This window comes from Zootoca vivipara, chromosome 12, assembly GCF_965207765.1.
Source record: "Zootoca vivipara chromosome 12, rZooViv2.hap1.1, whole genome shotgun sequence".
Lineage (NCBI taxonomy): Eukaryota > Metazoa > Chordata > Lepidosauria > Squamata > Lacertidae > Zootoca > Zootoca vivipara.
This window is the reverse complement of record NC_142595.1, coordinates 52,974,553-52,998,792: the sequence shown is the minus strand read 5'-3', so window position 1 is coordinate 52,998,792 and position 24,240 is coordinate 52,974,553. Positions and strand designations below refer to the sequence as shown.

General features: G+C 53.9%; 2 protein-coding genes across 8 annotated transcripts in view; both read left to right on the top strand.

Moving 5' to 3' along the window:
• Nucleotides 1-13,205, top strand: part of PLD2 (phospholipase D2) — a 28,083-nt gene extending 14,878 nt beyond the window's left edge. Inside the window, exons 8-25 of one of the 2 annotated variants that reach the window (XM_035135827.3) lie at nt 540-632; nt 728-880; nt 1,677-1,826; nt 1,941-2,024; nt 2,626-2,704; nt 2,914-3,024; nt 4,001-4,180; nt 4,656-4,788; nt 5,651-5,769; nt 6,332-6,448; nt 6,867-6,971; nt 7,933-8,021; nt 9,519-9,632; nt 10,284-10,333; nt 10,799-10,933; nt 11,043-11,196; nt 11,701-11,812; nt 12,084-13,205. In XM_035135827.3, coding sequence (XP_034991718.2) covers nt 540-632; nt 728-880; nt 1,677-1,826; nt 1,941-2,024; nt 2,626-2,704; nt 2,914-3,024; nt 4,001-4,180; nt 4,656-4,788; nt 5,651-5,769; nt 6,332-6,448; nt 6,867-6,971; nt 7,933-8,021; nt 9,519-9,632; nt 10,284-10,333; nt 10,799-10,933; nt 11,043-11,196; nt 11,701-11,812; nt 12,084-12,308 — 2,203 coding nt within the window. In that variant the 3' untranslated portion in view covers nt 12,309-13,205. The remainder of the gene's footprint in view (nt 1-539; nt 633-727; nt 881-1,676; nt 1,827-1,940; nt 2,025-2,625; nt 2,705-2,913; nt 3,025-4,000; nt 4,181-4,655; nt 4,789-5,650; nt 5,770-6,331; nt 6,449-6,866; nt 6,972-7,932; nt 8,022-9,518; nt 9,633-10,283; nt 10,334-10,798; nt 10,934-11,042; nt 11,197-11,700; nt 11,813-12,083) is intronic. The other variant, XM_088655507.1, reaches the window with a different exon arrangement.
• A 3,522-nt stretch (nt 13,206-16,727) lies between these two features.
• The window catches only part of MINK1 (misshapen like kinase 1), a 54,314-nt gene continuing 46,801 nt past the window's right edge, over nt 16,728-24,240 (top strand). For all 6 annotated transcript variants that reach the window (XM_035134510.3, XM_035134511.3, XM_088655505.1 and 3 more), the window contains exon 1: nt 16,728-16,970. In XM_035134510.3, the coding sequence (XP_034990401.3) occupies nt 16,914-16,970 (57 nt within the window). In that variant the 5' untranslated portion in view covers nt 16,728-16,913. The remainder of the gene's footprint in view (nt 16,971-24,240) is intronic.

Here is a 24,240-nt window from a genome sequence, read left to right as displayed (position 1 = left end):
CCTTGAAGGTTTTAAAGCAAGGATTATGGAGCGGCAATTCCTGCATTGCAGGGAGTTCGACTGGATGGCTCTCAAGGCCCCAACTCTGCAGTTCTGTGATTTCTCCCCCCCCCCCGCCCTCTTCCGGGGGCAAAGGACCCCTTTCTCCTCTCCCCCAACCTTTCAGACAAGGGTAGCCAGTGGGATTTCCCCTCCAGACATTATAGAAGGGACCCCGGGGGGTCATCTAGCCCAACCCCAGCAACATTGTGGGACATCTCCAACCCTGGCCATTGGCCATGCTGTGGGAGGGATATCCTCAAGGGATAGATAGAAAGTTGCCTTTCCTATTGGCTTTGGTCTCTGAAAGGCAGGGGTTGGGCTGGATGACCCCCAGAGAACCCCTTCCAGCACTGAAGTTCTTTAAAGCGGGTCCCCCGCTCTGGACCACATTTTGCATTTCCTCTGCATGCACCCAGCACGGAAAGCTAGGCGCAGATCCCTACAGGTGGGGTGGCCCCTGATCCGCAACTCTCGCTGCCTTCCCCCTCTTTCTCCAGGGAGGGCATGATCCTGAAACGGTCTGGAGGCCACCGCTTGCAGGGCCTCAACTGCGCCGGGCGCCATCAGTTCTGCTACCGCTGGTCGAAGAGGTGAGTCTCCCAAGGGTGCTGCTGTGGGGAGAGGGGTGGGTGCCGTGGGTGCTTCTCTCTCGCCCCCCCTTTTCACCTCCAGGACCCCTTTCTAGGTGGCTGGTGGTGAAAGACTCCTTCCTCCTCTACCTGAAGCCCGAGTCGGGCGCCATCTCCTTCGTGCTGCTCTTCGACACCGGCTTCAACATCCAGGTGGGCAAGAAGCCCACCGAGACCAAGCACGGCGTCCGCATCGACAACACCTGCAGGTCAGGACGCCTGGGTCCCCGCGGCCAGGGGAGATTGGGGAGGGCGCCTGAAGTGAGGGTCCCATCCGAGAGGCGGATTCTGAGCCAAGATGAAGAAATCGCTCAAGAGAGTGGAAGGGCTTGGCTGTTTACCTGCCTCTCTTGACTCAAGAGACTCGAGGGGGAAGAGCATTTTCTGCCCTGCCCCTCCCAGGAATGAAGAGAAGGAGGATGGGAGAATCTCAGAATCGTAGAGTTTGAAGGGACCCCATGGGTCATCTAGCCCAACCCCCTGCAATGCAGGAATAATAATAATAAAATTTATTATTTATACCCCGCCCATCTGCCTGGGTTTCCCCAGCCACTCTGGGTGGCTCCCAACAGAATAACAACAACAACAACAACAACAACAACAACAACAATAAATATCAGTTAAAGCATCCGTACCAGATGGCCACCCAAACCTCCATTCTAAAAACTCCAAGGAGGGAGAGACTGTTCCACAGTTGAGCAACTCTTACTGTCAGAAAATTCCTTATAATATTTAGTCGGAATCTCCTTTCTCGCAACTTGAAGCCATGGGTTCGAGTCCTACCTTCCAGAGCAGGGGAAAACAAGCTTGCTCTGTCTTCCACGAGATATTTGAAGATGGCTCTCCTATCTCTCTCAGTGTCCTCTTACGGAACCTCCAGGTCTGGAGGCAGTCTTATCTCGATTCCAAGATCAGGGGCCCCTGCAAGGACCGGACGCTGGTCCTCCTTGGGCCCCTTTGGCCTGACCTGGCCACTGGACTCTTACGCTGCCCTCCCCGAACCAGGTCTCTCGTCCTGAAGTGCAGCAGCTACCGGCAGGCCTGTTGGTGGTGCCAGGAGATCACCGAACTCGCTGAGGGAAAGGGCAGAGACTTCCTGCGGCTGCATCGCCACGGGGGCTTTGTGCCCCTTCGCAAGGAGACCCCTGCCCGCTGGTGAGCACTGGGGGCTGTGGTCTGGGCAGGCGGGTCATCAGACCCCAGTGTCCCTCTCTCTCTCCCCCCCCTGCCAGTCCCTCACCCTTCTCTTTCTCTGCGACCCATCTCCAGGTTTGTAAACGGCGCTGGATATTTTGCCGCGGTGGCTGAGGCTGTGGCGCAGGCAAAAGAGGAGATCTTCATCACGGACTGGTGGTCAGTGCCGGGGTCTTGGGGAGGGGGCCGTCCAGCCTTGGAAGTGGGGAGAGGAGGACGGTGGCTGAGCTGCCTAGCTTCCCAAAGTGTCCCCCCCCCATCTCCATATATTTTTGAAGTTGTGGAAACCCACACCTCCGGAGATCTATGGGTGGTATACAAATGTAATTAATCCTCTTAATAAATATGTTCTCTCCTTTTTTTAAAAAAAAGATATTCCTGGTCCAAAAATAGGGGTACCAGAAATGGACGCCCTGATCCCCTCCCTGTTCTTCTCTCCGCAAGGCCAGCCTGTGGGGGACTTGGGTGCGAAACCTCTGTGCCCAGCCAGAGGGCAGCAGCTGATATTATTTGTTAAATTTGTATTCCACCCTTGAGGTCACAGTTCAGCTTCTAGGCTAATCCCAATTGAATAGGCAACTGGGGTAAACGATCGGGGGGGGGGCTCTTGCTTTTAAAATGCAACCAATGCAGACAGGCTAAATGTGGGACGGAGCCCCCCCCCCAGCCCCACTCTCTTTGCTCCCTGCATTGCAGGGGGCTGGACTAGATGAGCCTCGGGGGGTCCCTTTGAACTCCACGATTATTCTGTGATTCCCAGGCTCAGCCCAGAGATCTACATGAAGCGCCCGGCGCAGTCGGACGATTGGAGGCTGGACCTCCTCTTGAAACACAAAGCGGTGAGCGCCCGCCTGCCTGAGGTTTGGGGTTGGGTGGGGGCGCCTTCGTTCGTTCCTCCCCCCCCCCGGCATCGCGGCTGCTGATGTCTTTCTGCACCCCCTCCATCTTTCCTCCTTGCCTCTTGAGCTGTGCTTCTTGCTTCGCAGGGGGTTGGGCTAGATGACCGCCGGGGGTCCCTCTCAACTCTGCCGTTCTTGGATCCTTTCAGGAGCAGGGGGTGCGCATCTCTGTGCTGCTCTTCAAGGAGGTGGGGTTGGCCTTAGGCATCAACAGCGACTACAGCAAACGGGCCCTCATGCTGCTGCACCCCAACATCAAGGTAAGGGAACTCCCACTTTTGCACAACTGGTTGGTGCAAATTCGCACCGGGGATTTTGCCGTCTTCCCGCTGTTGTCGCTCTGTGTCCCAAGTAGCCCCACAGCCCTGTTTCTGCCAAACTGGGCAGTTCCCAGTGGCAGGTCTTCAAGGTCAGACCTAGTGAGCTTGAGGGCCGAGGGGGATTTGAACCCTGGTTCCTAGTCCTCATTAAATCCACACAACAATGAAGATGATCTGGAAACCAGGCCTGATGAGGAATGGTTGAAGGAGCTGGGTATGCTTAGCCTGGAAAAGAGGAGACTGGGAGGAGATATGAGAGCCATCCTCAAATACCCTGTTTCCCCTGTTTTAAGACGTAGTCATAAAATAAACCACAGCAGGATTTTTAAGCATTCAAGGAATATAAGCCATACCCCGAAAATAAGACATAGTGATAGGCGCAGCAGCAATGCCAGCCGCGGGAGGAGGAGGAGGAGGAGGAGGAGGAGGAGGAAAAAAAATAAGACATCCCCTGAAAATAAGCCATAGTGGGGGTTTTTGAGGAAAAATAAATATAAGATGGTGTCTTATTTTCGGAGAAACACGGTACCTCATGGAAGAGGGAGCAAGCTTGTTTCCTGCTGCTCCGGAGGGCAGGACTTGAACTCATGGCTTCAAGTTACAACTTGGAGATTTTAAAGCAGAAGTTGGGTGGCCATCTGTCATGGATGCTCTGGCTGAGATTCCTGCATTGCAGGGGGTTGGACTAGATGACCCTCGGGTCCCTTCCAACTCTACAATCCTATTATTCTAACCCTGTCCACCCCCAGACAGCTTCACGGCCGAGGGTGTGTCTCCCAGGTCCAACCCTCTAACCACTACACCACACTGCCTCAGGGCTCAGGGCAGGAGGGTGGCTGGGTGGGCTCCCAGAGCCGCTTCCCAGCCCCACACACAAGACTGAGCCACCCCAAAATGTCTCTCCCCCCACCTGCAGGTGATGCGCCACCCCGACCATGTCTCCTCCATCGTCTTCCTGTGGGCTCACCATGAGAAACTGGTGGTGGTGGACCAGTCTGTGGCCTTCCTGGGCGGCCTGGATCTGGCCTATGGGCGCTGGGACACCCACGAGTACCGCCTGGCGGACCTGGAGGGAGATGACTGCCGGGCCCCCAAGGTAGCATTGGGGGGGTCCCTCTCCTTGGTTCCCCCCCTTTTCCGGGCGGCAGAAGGTTGCACCCTCTTTGGCCCCCAGATCCCCAGTCTCATTTCCCCCCTTCAATTGCTTCCTCTCTGCTCTTGGCTCTCCCTGAGCCCCCAAATACGTTGGCCAAGCACCAAATGGTCTTTTCCCTCTTGCTTTCCCTCTGCAACTGCTGTTCTGATTCGTCTACATTCCGTGACATCACAGCCATGCTCGGCCAATGGCTGGCAAGCGCGTTCAGAGCAGGCAAATGGGCGCCATCTAGTGGCCGCTGAGCCCAGGAATGCTTCCATCGCCCTCTTTTGCTTTCCTCTTTCTCCCTCTCATCTGTTTCTGACTCCTCCTCTCCTCCTCTTGTTGCTTTCCCTCTCCCTCTTTCACCCCACTCCCTCCCCACAGGGACGCTGGTAGCCGCCTGCTCCTCCCGCTGACCACCTCTCTCTCTCAGGGCGGAGGGGCTGCCCTTCCAGGGGGGGACGAAGCCCCCGTTGACCTGGCCTCCAACCAGCGCCTCTGGCTGGGCAAGGACTACAGCAACCTCATTGCCAAGGACTGGGTGCAGCTGGACAAGCCCTTCGAAGGTGGGTGAGGGTGCTAGAGGGGAAGGGGTTTAGGCAGGGGGCCTCTCCCAGCCTGACCTGCTGGAGGGGCTGTCAGGAATTGAACCCAAGACCTTGCGCCTCCAAAGTGGGTGCTCTTGTCTTAACAGCAAAACTACGGTGGCCCTTCGCTTTGAGTAGGGAACCAGGGGTGCAGACCCAGAGGGATGGCTGTTCTCTGGGGAGAAGCAAGCACCCACACACCAGCGCCCCCCCCAAAGTTGCAAGGTGGTGGTGGCAGCTGTACTGGTGCACCTCCCAAAAAAGAATTTTATTTGCTTTTACGTTTTGGAAAGTTACCCCTCCCACAGCTTCTAGGCGTAAGAAGTGCCTGCAGGATCAGGCCCATCTAGTCCTAGTGCCAGTAGCCCCCCCCCAGCAGGATATGAGCCCCCTCCTGCAGCTTCCAGCAACTGGTCTTCAGAAGCCTTGCTCCCTCTGACAGAGCATAGCCATGGTGGCAAGGAGTTCCATAGTTCAACTGTGTGCTGTGTTATAAATGACTTTTCAAAAAAATCTTCCAACATTCATCTTCGTTGGATGTCCAGTGTTAGGAGAGAGGGAAGAAATTTTCTCCCTATCGTGCTATGCCGTGCATATTCCCTTCCCCCCAAAACAAAGCCCCATGGTCCATCAGTGGGTCTGGTATGTGGGGAAGCCCCCAGAGGCAAGGTGTAGGGATAGACCAGGTCGTTTTTCCAGCCTCTGCAGTGTCTCCACTTTGCAATGCCCCTTAAGCCTGGCTGCTGGATCAGGCCCAAGGGGGCCTGGTGGTGGGGGCTTCCAGGGCCCCAGCACCTCCCCGATCATGCTGCCTGGGGGGCTAACGCCCGGTGTGGGTCAGATTTCATTGACAGGTGCCAGACTCCGCGGATGCCGTGGAGGGACGTTGGGGTGGCCGTTCACGGCCTGGCCGCACGGGACGTTGCGCGGCATTTCATCCAGCGATGGAACTTCACCAAGGTGAGTTGCGGGATCACAGAACCGTAGAGAATCGCAGAACTGTAGGGTGGGGAGGGACCCCCCCCCCAGGGTCATCCAGTCCAAGCCCCCTGCAATGCAGGAATCGCAGCTAAGAATTCCTGGCAGGTAAACATCCCACCTCCATTGAGAAAGTTCCAAAGAAGGAGAGTCCATCCCCTTTCAAAGGAGCCCTTTCCGCTGTGCAGCAGCTCTTCCTCTCCAAAATTTCCCCCTGCGGCTCATTCGGAATCTCCCTTCTTGCAATTTGGATCCTCTGTCTTCCGTGGGGCAGCCCTTCAGGTGTTTGGAGGTGCATGTTGAGAGGAAGGGGGTGTAGAGATGGTGGAGCTGAACATCACCCCGCCACCCCCAGATATGCTAGCAGAGCCGACAAATATCTCTTCTGCCCCTCAGCCAATAAACCCCCCTTGCAAATAAATAAAATTCCACAGTTAAGACTGTCTGAGTGCAGCAGATCCGGGACTCCATGGCCTCCTCTGCTGGGCAAAGATGCCTTTGGGGGGGTGTCTCACCCCTCCCTCCTGCTTTTCCTCCCCCCCAGACCATGAAGCCCAAATACAAAGGGCAAGACTACCCCTACCTGCTCCCCAAGTCCCCTCGAGCGACACCCCTGCAGGTCCCGTTCGTTGTGCCAGGAGCACAGACCACCAACGTTCAGGTGAGAGGCTGGGTGACACTCTGATCCTGCTGGCAGACTTCCCATCATGGGCACCTGGTTGGCAACCGCAGGGACAGGATTCTAGACCAGACGGGCCTGATCCAGCAAGATATTCTCGAAGCCCTCTAGGATTTTTTTGAGCTTGGTTTTTCGTTTGAAGGGGCCCCAGGGTCATTTAGTCCAACCCCGGCAATACCTGTTTTTGGTTTTCAGACACAGAATGTCTGGGAATTGTGAGGGGTGCGTGGGAAGGTGAGGGTAGACAGGGAGGGTCGCAAGGAGAAGCCCCAGACCAGCTGGGCTCTTTCTTGCACCTTCTCCAGCTTGGCCTGCCCCGCCTCGCAGGGCTGTCGTTCTGTGGCTGTAGGAACCAAAGCTGAACGAAAGCAGCTTTTTTGCCTCCCTCCGTTTCTGGCAGGTATTGCGCTCTGTGGACCGCTGGTCGGCCGGCCTCCACGAACACTCGATCTACAACGCCTACCTGAGCGTCATCAAGGAGAGCCAGCATTACCTGTACATTGAGGTAGGTCTTGGGACAGGTGAGGGGAAGGGGGGGAGAAGCTGCATGGGGTGGGGGTGAGACTGAAACCCTGAGTCTGTTTGGGACACTCTTCCTCTTCCCAAAGGAGAAGGATGGGGGAAATGGGAGTCGGGGAGCGAAGTCAAATTTGTGGGTGGGGCAGTAGAAGACTCTGTCATGATTGCGAGTCGCTTTGAGCTGCTTTTATTTTATTTTATTTTATTTTACTTCGCCAAACCTTTATCAGGCATTACAAATATAGGCCATCATAAAACACCCATATATAATATTTTAAAATATATACAAATAAACAGCCATGCAAAAAATATGTAATAACGAGGATTTTCATTGGAATTTCTTCCCGCTAAATAGTGGGAAGCCAAGAAAAGTAATTCTCTGACAAATCCAAATTGTGCGGATTTGCTAATTTTCACATATTTTTTCACATATGTGGGCTGTTTTGTATACCGGTAACTTAATTTGTTGGGTAAGGAGCTTTGGCAGGGCGAAGGAAGTCCTGCTTTTAGCTCCCAGAAATTCTGCTCAGCTGCTTCTCCAGAAGCTTCTAAACGTTCAGCAAGCATTGCTTACAAACTGTCAACCAGGATTTACAGATGTAAGGGCTGGGAAGCTGTTTTTAAAACAGCTGCTTGGGAAGCTTCTCAATACCATATCGCTTTGTCTCATTCGTTCTACATGCAAGCCAGGAAATCTCTTCACTTTGAACTGCTTTTAAGGTGGCAGATGATTAATCACAAAAAGTGAAGAACGATGAGCAAGAGGGTCTCTGAGGAAGGGCAGAGTGCTGCTTTTTTTAAAATGCAACACATGCCCCCAGGCAGCTTAAGGGGAGCCCTGGTTTGGGGAGGGAAAGGCAGGGGGGTGTCTATTGATTTCTTTTGCAGCACATACCCCCCCTCTCTCTCCTCCCTCACCCATGCACCCTCTTTTCTTCCTGCCCCAGAACCAGTTCTTCATAAGCTGCGCAGACGGGCGTTCGGTGATCAACACCGTGGGAGACGCCATTGTTGACCGAGTGCTGCTTGCCCACAGGTCTGTCCCGTCAGCCACTGTTTGGGCCCAAATTGAGATTGGCTGCAATGGTTCATTAGCAGGGGGCGGGGTAAGCACTCTGCGCATGCTCAGTGGGGCAAACCGCTTCCCTTTCCAGGGCTGCACTGCACACTCCAGGCCTCCAGGTTCAAGTTGCCGCCTTCCTTAACTCGGCTCGGAGGCGCTCCCATAAAATCAAAACACCAATGCCGGCCTGGCAAAAAAGTGTGCATTGATTATTCCTTTTATATATGGCTAGAGATCTGATAGATCGGTTCCAACTAGCTATAAAATCGTTTCACTTTTAAAGAAAAAAAAAGTGAAAATAGGATCAGCTGAAGAAGGGTTAAATGAATTAAGAAAAATGGAATGTGGATCTGATTATTGGAGTCCTTTGTTTTGATTACAGTGGTACCTTGGTTCTCAAACTTAAACCGTTCTGGAAGTCCGTTCCAAAACAAAGGCCTGCTTTCCCATAGGAAGCAATGCAAAACAGATTAATCCGTTCCAGACTTTTAAAAACAACCCCTAAAACAGCAATTTAACATGAATTTTGCTATCTAACAAGACCATTTATCCATAAAATGAAAGCAATAATCAATGCACTGTACTATAAAATAAATAAGACAGCATTGAAGATGATAAAATTAATATATTTATTTGCTTACCTGCACTGATGATAGTAATTGTTTGGCTTTTATCCATTTCCACAGTCACACAATCAATCAGTAGCTGAACTGGGTTCCACAAATTAACTGAAAAAGCCTCAAAAACAAAAATGCAAAATAAATAGCAAAATCAAAAACGCCAAACTTAATCCGTTCCAGAAGTCCGTTTGACTTACAAAATGTTCGAAAATCAAGGCGCAGCTTCTGATTGGTGCAGGCGCCCTGGAAACAATAGCTGACAACCACATTGGGCATTTGGATTCTGAAAAACCTCCGAAAACACTTACTTCCGGGTTTTCGGCGTTTGCAAACCAAGGTACCATTGTAGAGAGTTGGAAGGGGGGACCCCCACGGTAATCTAATCCAACCCCCTGCAATGCCATCTGAATCCATGGTGGGAGCAGGTATAATTTGTGCTTATAGCGTGGCAGCCGCTACACTCCGGAACTCCCTGCCGATTGATGTCAGCCTTCAGCTGTACACTTTTTGACGCCTGCTGAAAAACATTCTTGCTTCGACAAGCCTGTCTGGGTGCTTAGAAAGCCATTGTGAATTTTAACCAGCATTCAGTACTTGAACTTTGCGTGTTTTAAAGTATTGCTGGTTTTATTGTTTTTTGTACAAGGACTGTTGTTGCTGGCCTCCTCTTTTTCCCTAATTGATATTCACTTCTGCAATAATGGTTTTGGTATTGGGGGGGGGAAACAATTTTAACAATGGGGGGAAAACAAAAAACCAAGCAATCCCAGAGGCAGGGGACTCTGGAGCCAGGAAGTGCTTCTGGGGGCCACAGCCACTAACCCCGGTGGGGTTTTCCCCACACTTGCAGTGAGAAGAAGCCATTCCGGGTCTTTGTCCTGCTCCCGCTGCTGCCTGGCTTTGAGGGAGACATCGCCCAGGGCGGAGGAAACTCTATCCAGGCCATTCTGCACTTTACCTACCAGTGAGTTTGGAAAACGGGGCTGGGGGGGGGGAAGCAGTTGCAGGATGGGTGGGTGTGAGTGTGGAAGGCAACTAAAGACACAGCCTGCTCAGTGTGCCAGTTCTAGGCAAAGCAGATCCCCCCTGAGATCTTGTGCAAGCTTCCCAGATCCCTGTGAGATCTCACACCAGCTTCTCAGATTTCCATGAGATTTCGTGCAAGCATCGCAGGTCCCCACAAGATCTTTCAGAGCTCCCCAGACCCAGCGCACTGAGCAGGCCTTGCCCCCCAAGAAAGGGAGAGAGCTTAAAAACTCCCCCCCCCCAAACCAGGTCCACTTGAAAAGAGCTTGCATGCTAAAACCCTTGCGTAAGGTGCAATTGCACTGTAGATTCTTCCCCACACACACCCCCAGGCATTCCCCATTTTCCCAAAGATGTTGTTTCACAAGGTTCTTGCTCTGCACCCCACCCTATCTCAGGGTGTCAAGGAGGGTCCCCAAGACAGGCTGGGAGGGTCTGTCCACATTCTGCATTCTCAACAGGGTGCTTTGGGTTGATAGCTAGAGCTGAGGAGCAGGGGGGGGGCAACAGGGTGGTGGGGAAGGGGGTGAATTTGGTGGGGGACAATCTAAGTGACTCCGCTGTCTAATTCCCCCGCCTTCTTTCCCAGGACACTCTGCCGTGGGGAGGCATCCATCGTCAGCCGGCTCAAGGCAGTCAGTAAGTGTGAGGGAGGGGGGTGGCAAGATAAGCTTTCTTCTGCCCCCCTCCCAGCCCCAAACTCACTGGGGGACCTCAAAACTCTTCGCCTGAGGCTGCCGTAGAGTCGGAAGGACCCCTAAGGGGGACGCAGAGGGGGCTTGTGGTTCCGCTGTGGGGCTGTGCTGTGCTGCCCCTAGCAAAAAATCCCTCTCCTACAATCCCAGGTATATTTGGGCTAAGTCACAGAATCGTAGAGTTGGGTGGCACCCCGAGGGTCATCTATTCCAACCCCCTGCAATTCACGAATCAGCTTCCACAGTGCCGAGGGGAAAGGCGCTTTACACATGCTCTGAAGCGCTCCTGTCTCTGCACTCTTTGCAAGCTCCAGAGTCCCCCCCCCTGAAATCAGAAAGGGAAGCCCCCACAGGCCAGGCGCAACGCTGTCCCGCTAACACCCACCTCTCCCCCCCTTTCCTCGAAAAGTGGGGGACGACTGGAAGAGCTACATCTCCTTCTGCGGGCTGAGGACCCACGGAGAGCTGCAGGGAAAACTCCTGACGGAGCTGGTCTACATCCACAGCAAGATGCTCATTGCGGATGACCGGCGCGTCATCATCGGTGAGGAGGGGGCCCCTGGGAACGCCTCTCCCCGCAGGAGGTCACTCGCAGCATCCAGCGCGGGCTGCCCCCCTTCCCTTAATGCTTCCCTGCTTTCTCCTGCCCCAAGGCTCTGCCAACATCAACGACCGGAGTCTTCTGGGGAAGAGGGACAGTGAGCTGGCCGTCCTGGTCGAGGACACAGATCTGGTGCCGTCCGTCATGGGCGGGCAGGAGTACCAGGCGGGGAAGTTTGCCCTGAGCCTGCGCCTCGACTGCTTCAGGTGGGTGCCAGCAGGGTTGTCTTCTAGGGGTAAGGGAGGAACCGAGTCGAGGATCAGGGCCTAGAGACACCCCACCCCACCCCATTGCGGGAGTCTGGCTGGACAGCAGTGCAGGTGGGAAGGAACTCGGGGTCCCAATCTTCTCTGAAAGCCATCCTGGTCGGTGGCCTTTGCTGCCTCCTGCAGGGGAGAGTTCCATAGTTCAATGAGGGGCTACGTGAAGAAGGACTTTATTTTATCTTTCTGCATCTCCCAACGTCCACCCTCTTTTGTTGCCCACAACTTCTGCTATTTTGACAAGAGGGAGCAAAACTGTCCTCTCTCCCCTTTCTCCCTGCCTTGCCTCTCTTTATCGGCTGCCACCGTGTCGCCTCTTCTCTAAATTAAACCCTCCTTGGTGTGTCGCTGCCAGTCAGAGCGGAGAACAAATAGTCTGCCCAGGGCTGAAGCGGTTTCATGTGTCACTGACCTGGGCAAAACCCCTTTTTCCTACCCCCCTGGCAGATGCGTTTTGGGGGTGGCCTCTGACCTGGACATTCAAGACCCGCTCAGCGATCGCTTCTTCTGGGATGTCTGGCAAGCCACAGCTTCGTCCAACACCAGCATCTATGACAAGGTGTGTAGCGGACCCCCAAGGGGTCATCCAGTGCAGCCCCCGGCAATGTGGGAATCGCGACGGAAGCATCCTGGAGAGCCACCCACTCGACCTCTGCTTAAAATCTTCCTGGGAAGGAGGGTTTTAGGTTCCCCATTGCTGCCCCATAGCTTTCCCTTGGACCAGGATCTTCCTTGGGGACAGCACCCGGACTCCAACAGGTGTTTTGGGCCTGCGCCTTAATGTTGGGCATTCTGTTCTCTTTCCCCCCGCAATTCCTCCTCTCCGCCAGGTCTTCTCCTGCCTCCCCACCGACGCCGTGAAGTCCCGGAAGGACCTGCAGGATCACGTCAGCAAGAAGAGCCTGGCCTCTGAGAGCCCCATCCTGGCCCGGGACCACCTGCAGAAGGTGCAAGGCCACCTGGTCCACTTTCCTCTGGAGTTCCTGGCCGAGGAGTATCTTCTGCCCCCTCTCAACAGCAAGGAGGGCATGATCCCCGTGGAGGTGTGGACTTGACACAGCAGAAGGGGGGAGCCCCGAGGGAAAAACAGGAGGAGACACACAGAGAAGAGAGCATTTGCACTCTGTGTGCGACCTGTGAACCTCTCTCCCCCTTAGACTGACTTGGGTGCATTTGCAGATCCAGCTTTTCTGGACAAGGAACAACTTTTCTGCCTTCGGCCAGAGCTGGGTGACGGGACACCACCCTCTAGGGTAACTTCTGTCATTGCACCCCCCCCCCAGGAGACATGAATTAGTTTAAGGGCTTTCGCCAACCTGGTTTACAGCCACCAAATGCTTCTCTTCCACCGGCACTAATTTTGTATTCCTAAGTGAGGAAGGTCCTGTCTCATTTTCCAAATATCCAAAAGCTTCCAGGAGGTTGGAACGGAGCACCCCACCATTTTTTTTGCACCCCATAGCTTGGCGGAGTAGGCCTAGCGACCCCCCCTTCTCTCAACCTCCCTTGTTTCGGAACCACTTTCCATTTAAAGCCGGCGCCTCAAGTTGGGTGTGAAACCGGTTCGGCTGCCGCTGCAGCGGGAAACAGCAGGAACCGTGCAAAACATGACTCCGTTGCAGCAAGAAACGAGCAGTGCTGCGTCCTTGGTGCCTTAAGAAGAGTCTCCGTTTTAAAGCAATAATAAAGATTCCATTAGTCCTGAAAGCGCCCTAAGACTTTCTGTCGCCATTTCTCCCAGTGGGATCCAGAGAGTCTCACAGACGGCTGCAGACATCTTGGGCCGTTTCAAATCTGGTGTAACTTGTGCTCCGTAAAGACGAGAAATTGGCATATAACACAGTAGAAAAAGCTTTGAAGGGAAACACGGTGGAGGTGGAACTGTTTAACTGGAAGTCAGTTTGTAAAAAATTGGAAATCGAATAAAAATTGTTACATATAAGTCCAGGCAATGGGGTTGTGACAATCTCTTTATTCACAGCAGACAAGTAAAAGACAAAGACCAACTCCCAGCCTACTGCTATATATATGTAGCCAACTGGGCCAGACTACAAACTCCAGGTGAAACTAATTAAACTAACTAAGACAGTCACTCCTAGCCTTAACTCCTTCCTGGCTACTCTGCTCCTGTGTTGTGCCTGCTATTCAATACACAACACCCCTCCCCTCTTAGCCAAGGACACCCTGGTTGAGAATAAAAACAACAACAACATCGAGCGTGACACACACAATGAAACATCTGATTCCCATCCCCCCGTACAACCCCACAGTCAAAGTCTCCCAAATATTGTGGACGGGTTTGCACCCTCTGGGACCGTCTGAGCTCGGGCTCCTAGGGACTGTCCCCTGCCTGAGTCTCTTCAATGTCAAGCCGTGGCTCAGTTCCACTCTCCGCTCCTACTGGCCTGGCCTTGCTGTCTTCCACTTGGACTTCAACTGCCTCAGGGGGACAGGTGATTACGGGTTCTCTGCTGACCTGCTCCGGCAATTGCTCCATTTCCCTTATGGCTGATTCATCCTCCCGGATGGGCCACTGCTGTCGAAGTTGGTCGACATGATGGCGAAGACTACCTGCGCCTTCTACCTCGACCTCATACGATACAGGACCGGTCGGCCTAGAAACTGTAGCCGGAATCCGCACAGGGCCGGACCCATAGTTCTTAGTGTAGACAGGATCCCCCTGTTGGAAAATCCGAGGTGCCTTGGTAGCCTCCTGTGACTGCCGCTGATCCGCCGCACGATCCGGGTGCAGTCTATCTAAACGGGTTGTTAGGCACCTCCTCATTAATAACTCTGCTGGGCTCCTCCCAGTGGTTGAATGTGGTGTTACATGCTGTGATAGTAAAAAGGATGAGAGTCACTGGTGCCAATCACCGTAAACTATCCGCCGCAGTGCGTCCTTAGTGGTGCGCACCATCTTTTCCGCTTGACCATTTGTAGATGGGTGGAATGGGGCCGAGGTAACATGGCGGATTCCATTAATGTCCATAAAATCCTTGAACTCTGTTGATGTAAACTGTGCTCCATTATCTGACACAAGAGTGTTGGGCAGTCCGTGGGTCACAAACAAAGCTCGCAGGTTCCGTATAACAACCCCTGAGGTCATGCGGGTCACTGGTATGACCTCCAACCATTTAGAGTGTGAATCTACCACAATCAGGAATGTTTGGCCCTGAAAGGGCCCCGCAAAGTCTATGTGTAACCGTGACCATGGCTCCTTGGTAACTTCCCATGGTTGCACTGGGGCTTGAGGCATTGCTGGCCTTGATTCTTGGCATGGCTGACATTTCCGCACCCATTCTTCGATGGCCTCATCCATTTTTGGCCACCACATGTAGCTGCGAGCCAATGCCTTCATTCTCACTATTCCCGGATGACCCTCATGCAGTGCTTCCAACACTCGCTGTTGCAGCTTGGGGGGGAACACAACCCGGCTTCCCCACAGTAGACGCCCTTTATGAGCTGACAGTTCATCTCGTCGGGACTTGTACGGCCGGAATTCCTCTGGGACTTTGCCCTCTGGCCACCCCCTCCACACCCAGTCCAAAACACGCACCAAAGTGCGATCTTTAGCTGAAAATGCAGCCACATCCACCACACTCACAGGGGGTTGTGGTAGATCTTCCAATAACATAACACCATACGCAGGCGAGGGGTCTTCAGCCGGCTCCGGAAATGGCAACCGACTGAGGGCATCTGCATGGCCCAGGGCCTTACCCGCTCGGTGCACAAGTTCATATGTGTAAGCTGACAAGAACACAGCCCACTGCAACATGCAGGCCGACAAAATCTGGGGTGTCTGCCGATCTGGCGCAAACAACCCCAGCAATGGCTTGTGGTCAGTCACAAGCTCAAACGGCCGCCCATAAACATAGTCATGAAACTTTTTTACTCCTGCGACCAACGCCAGAGCCTCCCGGTCAATTTGAGCATAGTTCCTTTCAGCCGCCGACAACGTTCGAGAAAAATAAGCGATGGGAGCCATGGGGGGGGGGAGAGGAAATTGCTATGGGGGGGGATGGAGGAGAAATGGCTCTGGCCATTCCTATGACGACAAGGTTTCTTCGCCCCATAGTCCAGTGGCAGGGTGGCCATGTGTCCTCTTTTCGCAGGACAGCTCCTCTTTTTCAGGGGTGAAATTTGAGACAAATTGTAATTATTTGCTTGGAACGGCTGCCGTCGCGTCTTCTTCTTTGCTCTTCAAAATATGGCAACCCTCTAAGACCGATGATCCGGATCGTGTCCATTGCCTACATTTGAGAAGAGGATCTGTAACACAATGCAACACAACACAATGTCCTGTTGCCCCTTCAACCCTGATCTCTCCCAGGTCTTAGTTTGGCTCTCTATATTTAAAAGCATTGACAAACGGCCTGATATTTAAAACATAGCTGCCAGTCCCAGGCGCTGAATCTGCTTCGCCTCCCTCAGAGCAGCAACAGGGCCCCATCTTTATTTAAAGTTTAAACCAGCCTGGCCAGATATCCAAAATGCTGGGGCACCTGTAGTTTTATTTTATTTTTGCTTTTATTAATGATTTTATTGTCGTCTTCTTTTGGCAAACCTCTTTTGGTTTTGTTTTTTAAAAAAACCAATCCAATTTAATAAATAGTAATAATGAAGCGGCGTATTAATTTAATGAAGTAAAATAACAATAAATACAACCTTTATTTTGGGCCGTGTTGATTGTGATGATGCTGTGGTTATTTCTGAAGCACTAAGAAGCCGCCTATGAAGCGGGGTGGTTAAGATTACACGAAGTAATCCAATTGATGCATTAAAATGAGAGTGGCAGTTTTAATTGTTTTAGATAGCATTAGAAGGTGTTTTCTGTGGAAATATAGATCTCGATAGGGACAATGTCTGGGTGCATCAGGTGTTTTGTCCTTGAGTTTCTTCACACGACGAATCTGTGGGGCTTTTTCACCTCACGAAAAACAGCCGCTAGAAAAAAGGCGGGAAAAGCCGGCTCTCCGCGCCGCTCCACGGAGCATGCGCCTCGGAGCACTAGCGTCGACCCTCCGACTTCCGCCACACATCCATCGAGCATACTACAGAAGCAAGTGTGTATGCACACGAAAGCTCATACCAAAACAAAAACTTAGTTGGTCTTTAAGGTGCTACTGAAGGAATTTTTAAAGTATTCTACTATGTGCAAGTCCCCGCCTCCCGTACGTGTTTGCACGTCCTTTTGGCCACATTCCTTCCGCCACCCTCTACCCTCCGCACACGCTCATGAAGGCGGGGCGGAACACCCTCTGCGCCTGCGCTGCCAAGGGCCTCTCCGCGTCGTGACTTCCGGTGCTCCCAGCCTCTTCGCCCTCCCCACGCTCCGCTCTTCCGTGCCCTCCAGGCGCTTGCGCGGGAGCCGCCTCTCCCCGCCGCCGCGCGTGCGCTGTGCCTTCCGCGGGGAGCCGCCTTCAGCGCGCCTGCGCGGCGCGGGACAGCCCCCGCCCACTCGGCCCCCCGCGCCTGCGCAGTGCGGCGCTGCTTTTCCCTCCCTGGCGCCTGTCAGTCAGTCCGTCCGTCTGTGAGGGGGAAGAGCGAGGCGAGGGAGGAAGGAAGCGGCGGAAGGAGCAGCGAAGAGGAGGAGGAGGAAGAGGAGGAAGAAGATGGGGCAGCAGCCGCACTGAGGAGGGGACGAGCAGCCGCCGCCCGCCATGGCCGACCCGGCCCCCGCCCGGAGCCTCGACGACATCGACCTCTCCGCCCTCAGGGTGAGCAGGGGATGGGGGCAGAGAGGGGGGTCAAAGGTCAGGGGGCGGGAGGGGAGGAGAAGCGAAGGGAACAGGAATGGTGAGGAGGGGGCTCCACCCGCTCCTCCCTCCCATGGCACAGACTAACCCCCCCCCCAAATCTTCCGTGGGGCTGGGAGGGGTGAGCATGCCAGCAGGAAGGGGAGGCGGGGGCTGCAGCTGTGACGCCCCCCCCCTCCGGTGCAGTCCGTGGGTTGGGTTGGGGGGCGCGCCAGGAGGGGGCCTGGCGGGGACGGTGGCGGCTGCGAGGAGCCTTTGCTGCAGGGAGGGGCGAGCCCTGCCGTGTTCCCCCCCTCCTCTGGCAACCTGCAGCACCGGGGGGGGGAGGGGGCGGGTTCGCCTCTTCGTTCTCTCTTCTTCTTCTGCCGCCTCCCCACCCCCCACCACGCACACTACGCAGCCCCGCTCCGCTGCTCCGTCTTCCCTCCTGGTTGCTGCAGTCGATATTTGTGGGTGGCGGTTGCCGTCTCTTTTCCTCTCTCAGTCCGTCCCCCGCTCGCTAGATCAGCTGCTGGGGGGGGGGAAGAGATTAGGAAGAGCCAGTCCCCCCAGCAAAGGGATGGTGGGGTGAGCAAAGCAGGGGGTGGGGAGAGACCTACCTTCTCTCTGCGTATGTTGCTTTCTGACTCCCAATCGGAACACACACACATATTTTGGGGCGGGGGGGGGAGCACAAGCGTGTGCTTTGATTTAAAAAGCCGGATTGTGCTAATGGGTAGGCAGACCTTCCCCCCCTCTGCCTCTCCCGCCCCACCATTTCCTCCCTTGCGCTTTCAAGGTTCTGTGTTTATAAAGACTTCTGTCTGGGCCCTGCAATCTCCTTCCTGCTGATTTTAAAATGCTTGTTTAACCCTTAACCTGGCAGGCAGCTCCCCACCTTCGACTGGGTTGGTTCCATGGTTGTTAGCTAGCCTGCGCAATCTAACTTGCTCTATGAATATTCGTCATCCGTAATTAACTCTTGCCACCTGAATTTGCTGAGGTTCCCTTCCACCATCTCGCTTTACCCCAGTAGAGTATCACCCTGGTTATTCGGTTACCAGGAAGAGTCCTGAGAGTTTTTGGATAAGTGTTGCCTTGCTATATTTCAGGCCCTCTTTAAAAAGTGTGCCTTTTGGTGTTCCGGGGCCCCTGGGGTCCCCACAGCTCAGTTTGGGTCTTCATGCTTTCCTCTGTGGGCTCCTTGCTCAGAAACTGGAGGGGACAGGAGAGACTGGGATCACCTCTCCCTTTCCTTCCTCTGTTGCCTCCCACAGCAGTGAAAATGATTGATATCGGAAGCTCCTTGCTGCAGGGATCAGCCTCTTGCTTATGAAGCCCTGTTTAGTGCCATACATAACCGCTTACGTATAAATACTAATAACCTGATCAGCAGGCTCTTTGTAACGCTTTGCAAAATGACCCTTTAAAAGAGGAAGCCTGCACAGAAGAAGATTTTACTGTACTGTCATTGCTTGCAAGGTGGCTCTGGGGATACAGCGATGGGAGAAGTAACTTTCCTCCTCCTTTCCTTTTAACCTTCATGCTGCGACTGGTGCCTCTGATGGTTTTGCCTAAAACGCCCCCCCCCTTGCAGATAGCACATGGGAGGGGTGCCGGCCTGAGGCCTGTTTGCCCTCTTGCTGACTGTAGCAGTGGGCTTTTTTGTTTGTGTGTGAGAGTGTGCTTGCGGCTCCTGTTTCTTGCAGCTAAAAGGGAACTTGGTGAGTCACGGCTGGTGATGTGCAGGGCTGGATTTGCCACTGTGGGGTTTACGAGGTGGAGTTTTCCACCTGTTGCCTCCTCCCCAAGTTGTTTTCCTCACAGGCTCACACGCACGCGTCACTTCTTCGGAAGGGCCGTGCAGTAGCAGGATGGGCTGCTTTCATCTGTGCACTGTCAGCAGAATCGGGAGCCGAGGGAGCCCTTTGGAATGCAGCCTGTCTTTCCCTTTCATTCAGGGAGGGAGCCTCTCAGTATCTGGAATCATCACCTCAGGGAGGTTGCACAAGCCGTGTCCTGATGGATGGGGAGCACGGCCCTCCCTCGCTTCAGCTGATGCCATGTTTTCCCACTGTGGAAACATAAGAACATCTCTGCTGGATCGAGCACCGTCTAATCCAACATCCTGTTCTCACTGTGGCCATGGGAAGCCCACGAGCAAAATCTCAGCACAACAGCAGCGCCCTCCCCACTTGCGATTCCCAGCAACTGATATTCAGAGAGGCGCACTCTGTCTCTGGCTGTGGTGGCAGAGCACAGCTGGCATGGCTAATACCCATCAGCGGCTCTCTCTTCCTCCATGAATTTGCCCAGTCCTCTTTTAAAGCCATCCAAGTTGCCGGCCATCCCTTCCTCCTGCAGGAGGGAGTTCCACAGTTTAACTATGCGCTGCTTGAAGAAGGACTTTGTTTTATCTCTCCTGAATCTTTCAGGAGTCTGTCTTGTCAGAATCTTGCCAGGATCCATCCCAGAAGGATATGTGGACGAAGGAAAGGAGAGGAGTGGTTTTCTTGAAACGAGGATCGAGAAATAGCTTATCGTAGTAACTTCCTGTCAGAATGTGCGAACTTCCCAGTTTCACAAGTTCTCACCGTACAGAAAAGAATCAGTTTTTCCCCCGTTTGAAGAGATCTGTGAAACTCAAAAGCTTGCACACTCCTGTACCAACCTAAGTTGGCACAATAACAATATCTCCATCTGCTCTGTGTGGCTTATGAACCTCTGGGCCAACAGGACAACAATCAGCTATTGAGCTGGAAACCAAGAGGCAGAAAATTCAAAGCTATTTAAGCTTACTGCTCCTCATTTGGCCCACCCTCCTGTCAGGCTAAGGGCCTCTCATCTACAAAATCTCAACAGACAGCCTGGAACTTGGAATTAAACAAAAACCTGATCCAAGAGAATTAAGGCTCCTTAAAAGGGACACGTTTCTCTTTGCTTTTGAAGTTTCTAGTCCACCCAGCCTTTTAGACTCCCTCTTTCGAGGTGCAAAATGATCAATTGTCCAGCATAGCCTGCTCTCATTGCAAAACAGGAAGGCTTTTGTTGTTGTTGAGAAACTAAGTAATTCTCTTTCAGAAGAAGAAATGGTTGGGGAAGGGTTAGGCCAGGCATCCCCAAACTGCGGCCCTCCAGATGTTTTGGCCTACAACTCCCATGATCCCTAGCTAACAGGACCAGTGGTCAGGGATGATGGAAATTGTAGTCCAAAACATCTGGAGGGCCGAAGTTTGGGGTGCCTGGGTTAGGCAGCCTGTCTGCAAGTGTTCAGGGATTCCACACACCGTGGAGGAACAAGGTTCCACCTGGTTTCCCTCTGCAGGGTATAGAATTTTAGGACTGACATTGCTGAGCAGCGGAGTGAGTAGCTGGACGTGGCAGTTTTTGTGATAGCGGAGTGCATTTTTTGTGGTATAAGGCATGTGTGTCAGGCAGGGTAGCTTTTGCAACTGGGACCCTTCTCTCAAGGAGCTAGCAGCATTTGATGAGCACCGTAGAGCACCCCACTCCCCCCCCAGAAAACCCCACACTCTGTTCTGGTGAGGGGTGATTCTCAGGCGGATACTGCAATGAGTAGGAGCCAGCCTGCAATTACCACTATTCTGGATGGAGGGCAACTGCTGCTGGTTAAGCATGGCAGCCCCCCCCCCCCACCTCAGTCAAGCGAAGCCCAATGGCAGTCGCCAGCCATAAATTCCCGCTCACCTCTGGAGACCTCACACATAGCATCTTTGCTCTCTCAGGCACTCTCAGCAAAAACCGCCTGCCAGCTTTTCCAGTTTTTGTCTGCCACAGTGAGGTCTAGAGCCTTGTTCCGCTTCCTTGAAAGTCCCCCATTTAATAACTGGAGGGCCGGGTTCTGTCCTAGCTGAAGGTGGTTTCCTGCACTTTTGGGTTTAATTTATGTCCCAGAAGATACCATTGAATGCACCTTAGCGCTCCCTGCAGTGAAAGTGGGTCAAGGAGCCCTTCTGCCCTGAGGTGTGGCCGGCAGCTGGGCAGGAGCCAGAGGAGGTGCCATCGCAGCTCCCGGGGCGAGGAGAAGGCCAGTTAGGCAGGTTGGTTTTCACAAGGGAGGGGAAGGCCTCTCGCTTGGAGGGAGTGGGCAGGAACAGAGCCTGGCCATGGCACCTGCTTTTGTTGTGGGGAGGGAGGCTGGCAGGGGGGAGCGCAGGCCTTCACCCTCTCCCCTGGAGGTGCAGGGGCAGAGGTGTTCAGCACCACACTCCTGTGGGGGGGGGGGATCTGCTGTGGCAGAGATTTGGTGATCCAGCTCGAGGGGCCACGGTGCCCTTGTCTGAGCAGGAATTGCTGGGTGGGAGTGAGGAAGAACGTCTTTGAAACAGGTGACATGTGAGACTGGAGCTTTGGCGGGTGACAGCCTTGCAGAATCGACCCATCAGCAGAAAACCCATTCGGCCAGAGGCCCTTCTACTACAGCAGAAATTAAATTTCCTCTTTCGGCAGTGTCAAGGACGAGGAGGGGACCAGCCTCCAAGTGGGCTGGGGGCTTCTGCCTGCCTAGGAGGCTTGGTCCCTTAAGCCGGCACCTCACTCTTGTGGTAGCTTTTGTGTGCATCTAGGAGAAACAGCAAAGACCTTGCTTTGGAGTTGGCGCTTGAAGAGGCCTGCTTCCTGAGAAGGAGGCCAAGCAGCCCAGCCCAGCGGAAGGCAGTTTGCTCTTTTGTGCCTGGGCTCCCGCAATGAGTGTGTGGAAGCCAACCTGCCCCTCTTGGCCTCGGGTCGTCGTCCCCCTCTGAGGACCCACCAGGCCCCCTGCCTTCTCTTTTGCTCTCCTGACACCCAGCCCATCATCACTTGGCAGCCTCCCTTGCAGCACACCTGCTCTCTGGCTGTGCCTCGGGGTGAGGCAGGGGTCTTTGCATCACAGAACTGCAGCGTTGGAAGGGGCCAGAGGGTCATCCAGCCCAGCCCCCTGCAATGCCTCTGCAGGGGTGTGCTCGTGTGCCCGCCTTGGGGAAGGTGTTTGGCTCCTGCCTGGCCCTTTCCCCCCTCCGGCTCTGGATTTCTCTGAAGGATCTAATATTTTTAAAAAACCTTTCTCTCTCGGTTGCCTCTCTCCCCTTTGCCCCACTGTGCTGGTTCCTGGCTCTTATCTGAGATGCACAAGCCTGTGGCAGACCGTGTGTGTGTGTGTGTGTGTGTGTGTGTGTGTGTGTGTGTTTGTGTGTTCCCTTTGCGTGGCCTCCGCGCTTGAAAAGGGATCTCTGTGCAGGGCTGCCTTGATGCCGCCGCCATGCTTTCTTGTTGCTAGGGAGAACTTGTTGACTGCAGCATGTTAGCCTTGATTGAATTACAATCCTCCCTTTCATGCTTTTATATATCCCCCCCTCTCTTTCTCGCTGTCCTTGAACCAGGCAGCACACACTCGGAGCAAGGCAGATTGTCACTGGCCCCGCAATAGTCGCCTTCCTCTCGAGTTGCAAAGAACAGGCACCCCAAGACCGTCTTGGCAGGCAGGCAGGCAGGGGAACCAGAGCTCCAGTTTCAGCTCTGTTCCCCCCCCCCCCCCAGCAAATCTGTCTCCAGCTCCTGGTTCTGTCTCATGTGAGTGCTCCTGCAGGGAGGGTGGAAAGGCAGGAGAATCCACAGTCGCTTTTGGGGGGGGGTGAGAGAGAGGGAGAGGGGAAGGAAGGAGTGTCTCCCTCACCCAGAGTGGCTCTTCACCTGCCGCTTGAGATGCACCCCGCTTTTTCCCAAACTTGCAGGATTTGGGAGAGAGGCCCTTCCATGGGCGAACGCCACCCCCCCCCAAAGGGGGTGGAGGCAGCATTTGGGTGGGTGGTGTCCTCTCAGGTCCTCTTCTGCATTTTCTCAGCAATCGCATTTTGTGTGTTGGGTGGGGGATAGAGAGAGAAAGAGCAAGCCCCCGTGGTGACGCAGAGCGCCTCTGGTGTGTTTGGGGGAATGCAGGGTGGCTCTGGAGGTTGATGGATTCAAACGACAAGGAAGGAGATTCTGAGTACAGTAAACATTAGGAAGAACTTCCCTTTGACCACAGAGCAGACTCCCTCTGGTGGTAGGGGGCTCTCCTTCACTGGGGGGCTTTTAAACAGAGGTTGGGTGGTCGCCTGTCAGGGGTTCCGTAGCTGTGATCCCTGCGTTGCAGGGGGTTGGGCTACCGGTAGATTACCCTCAGGGGTCCTTTCCAACTCTACATTTCTATGATTCTGTCCACCAGTGAGGCCACCATGTTAGAGAGGAGCAGCAAGCCCCCCTGAACTTCTGGAAGGCTCAACAGAGAAGTCTTGGGTTGGCTGCCAAAATCGGGAAGACATTTCAGCCCGTCCCTCTGTCCTCTCTCTCCTCCAGTGTCCCTGCAGTGTGTGCAGTTTGGCTGCATTGCTTCCTGAAATGCAAACCTTGAGCTCCCCCCCCCCAAACCCAACAGGTGCAAGCTGAACCTGACATGGTGTCTAGGCACCCTGACAGTGAGGTCCTTCATGCAGTGCAGTGTTAAGCTGTGGAACTCCCTCCCACAGGAGCCAGGGGTGGCCAAGAACCTTTATGGCTTGAAAAGACTGAGCAAATTCATGAAAAGACAAGGGCTATTTATGGATGACTGTAAGCCATGAGTGAGGCTCTGCTCTGCTTCCACAGCTGTTTCTGAAAGCCAGTTGCTGGAAACCACAGGAGCGATGAGATCTCTTGTGTTTGAATCCTGCTTGGGGGTTCCCCACAGGCCCCCTTTGGCCTGTTCCAGCAGGCTCTTCTTTTGCTCTAAGAAGGGGTTGGGCTCCTTGGTCCCCCTTCCACGTGGGGCTGGAGGGCGAATTCTGAGCAGCCCGCTCTGCTGTCTCTCAGCCCTCCTCCTCTTGCATGAGATGAAGTGGCCCTGCTCCTTCCTTCCTTCTTTCTCTCCAGGGTGGGGCTGCTCTCTTTGCTCAAGGCGGACCTGCCCCAACCTGCTTTTCCTCTCCCAGTGGCTCTGGTTGAATAAGCATTTTGCAAGCAGGCTGGCTGGGCTACAAGCGAGGGAGCCCGTACCGCTTCTCTTCACCCCCATCCCGGAAAAGGGGAAGAAAAAAGATTTAAGAGAAGACTCCCCAGTGGACTCCTTTGCCATCCTAATGCCTTCAATGATGCCTTCCAGATGAAAAGAAGAAAAATACCCACCCCAAAACACACACCGGCCTAGTCCTACCCCCCCCCCAATAAAAGCCTTCTCAGAGGTGAAGAAAATGAGGTTGGGGGTGAGTCTTCCGCCTCACTGTAAAAATGCTGATCC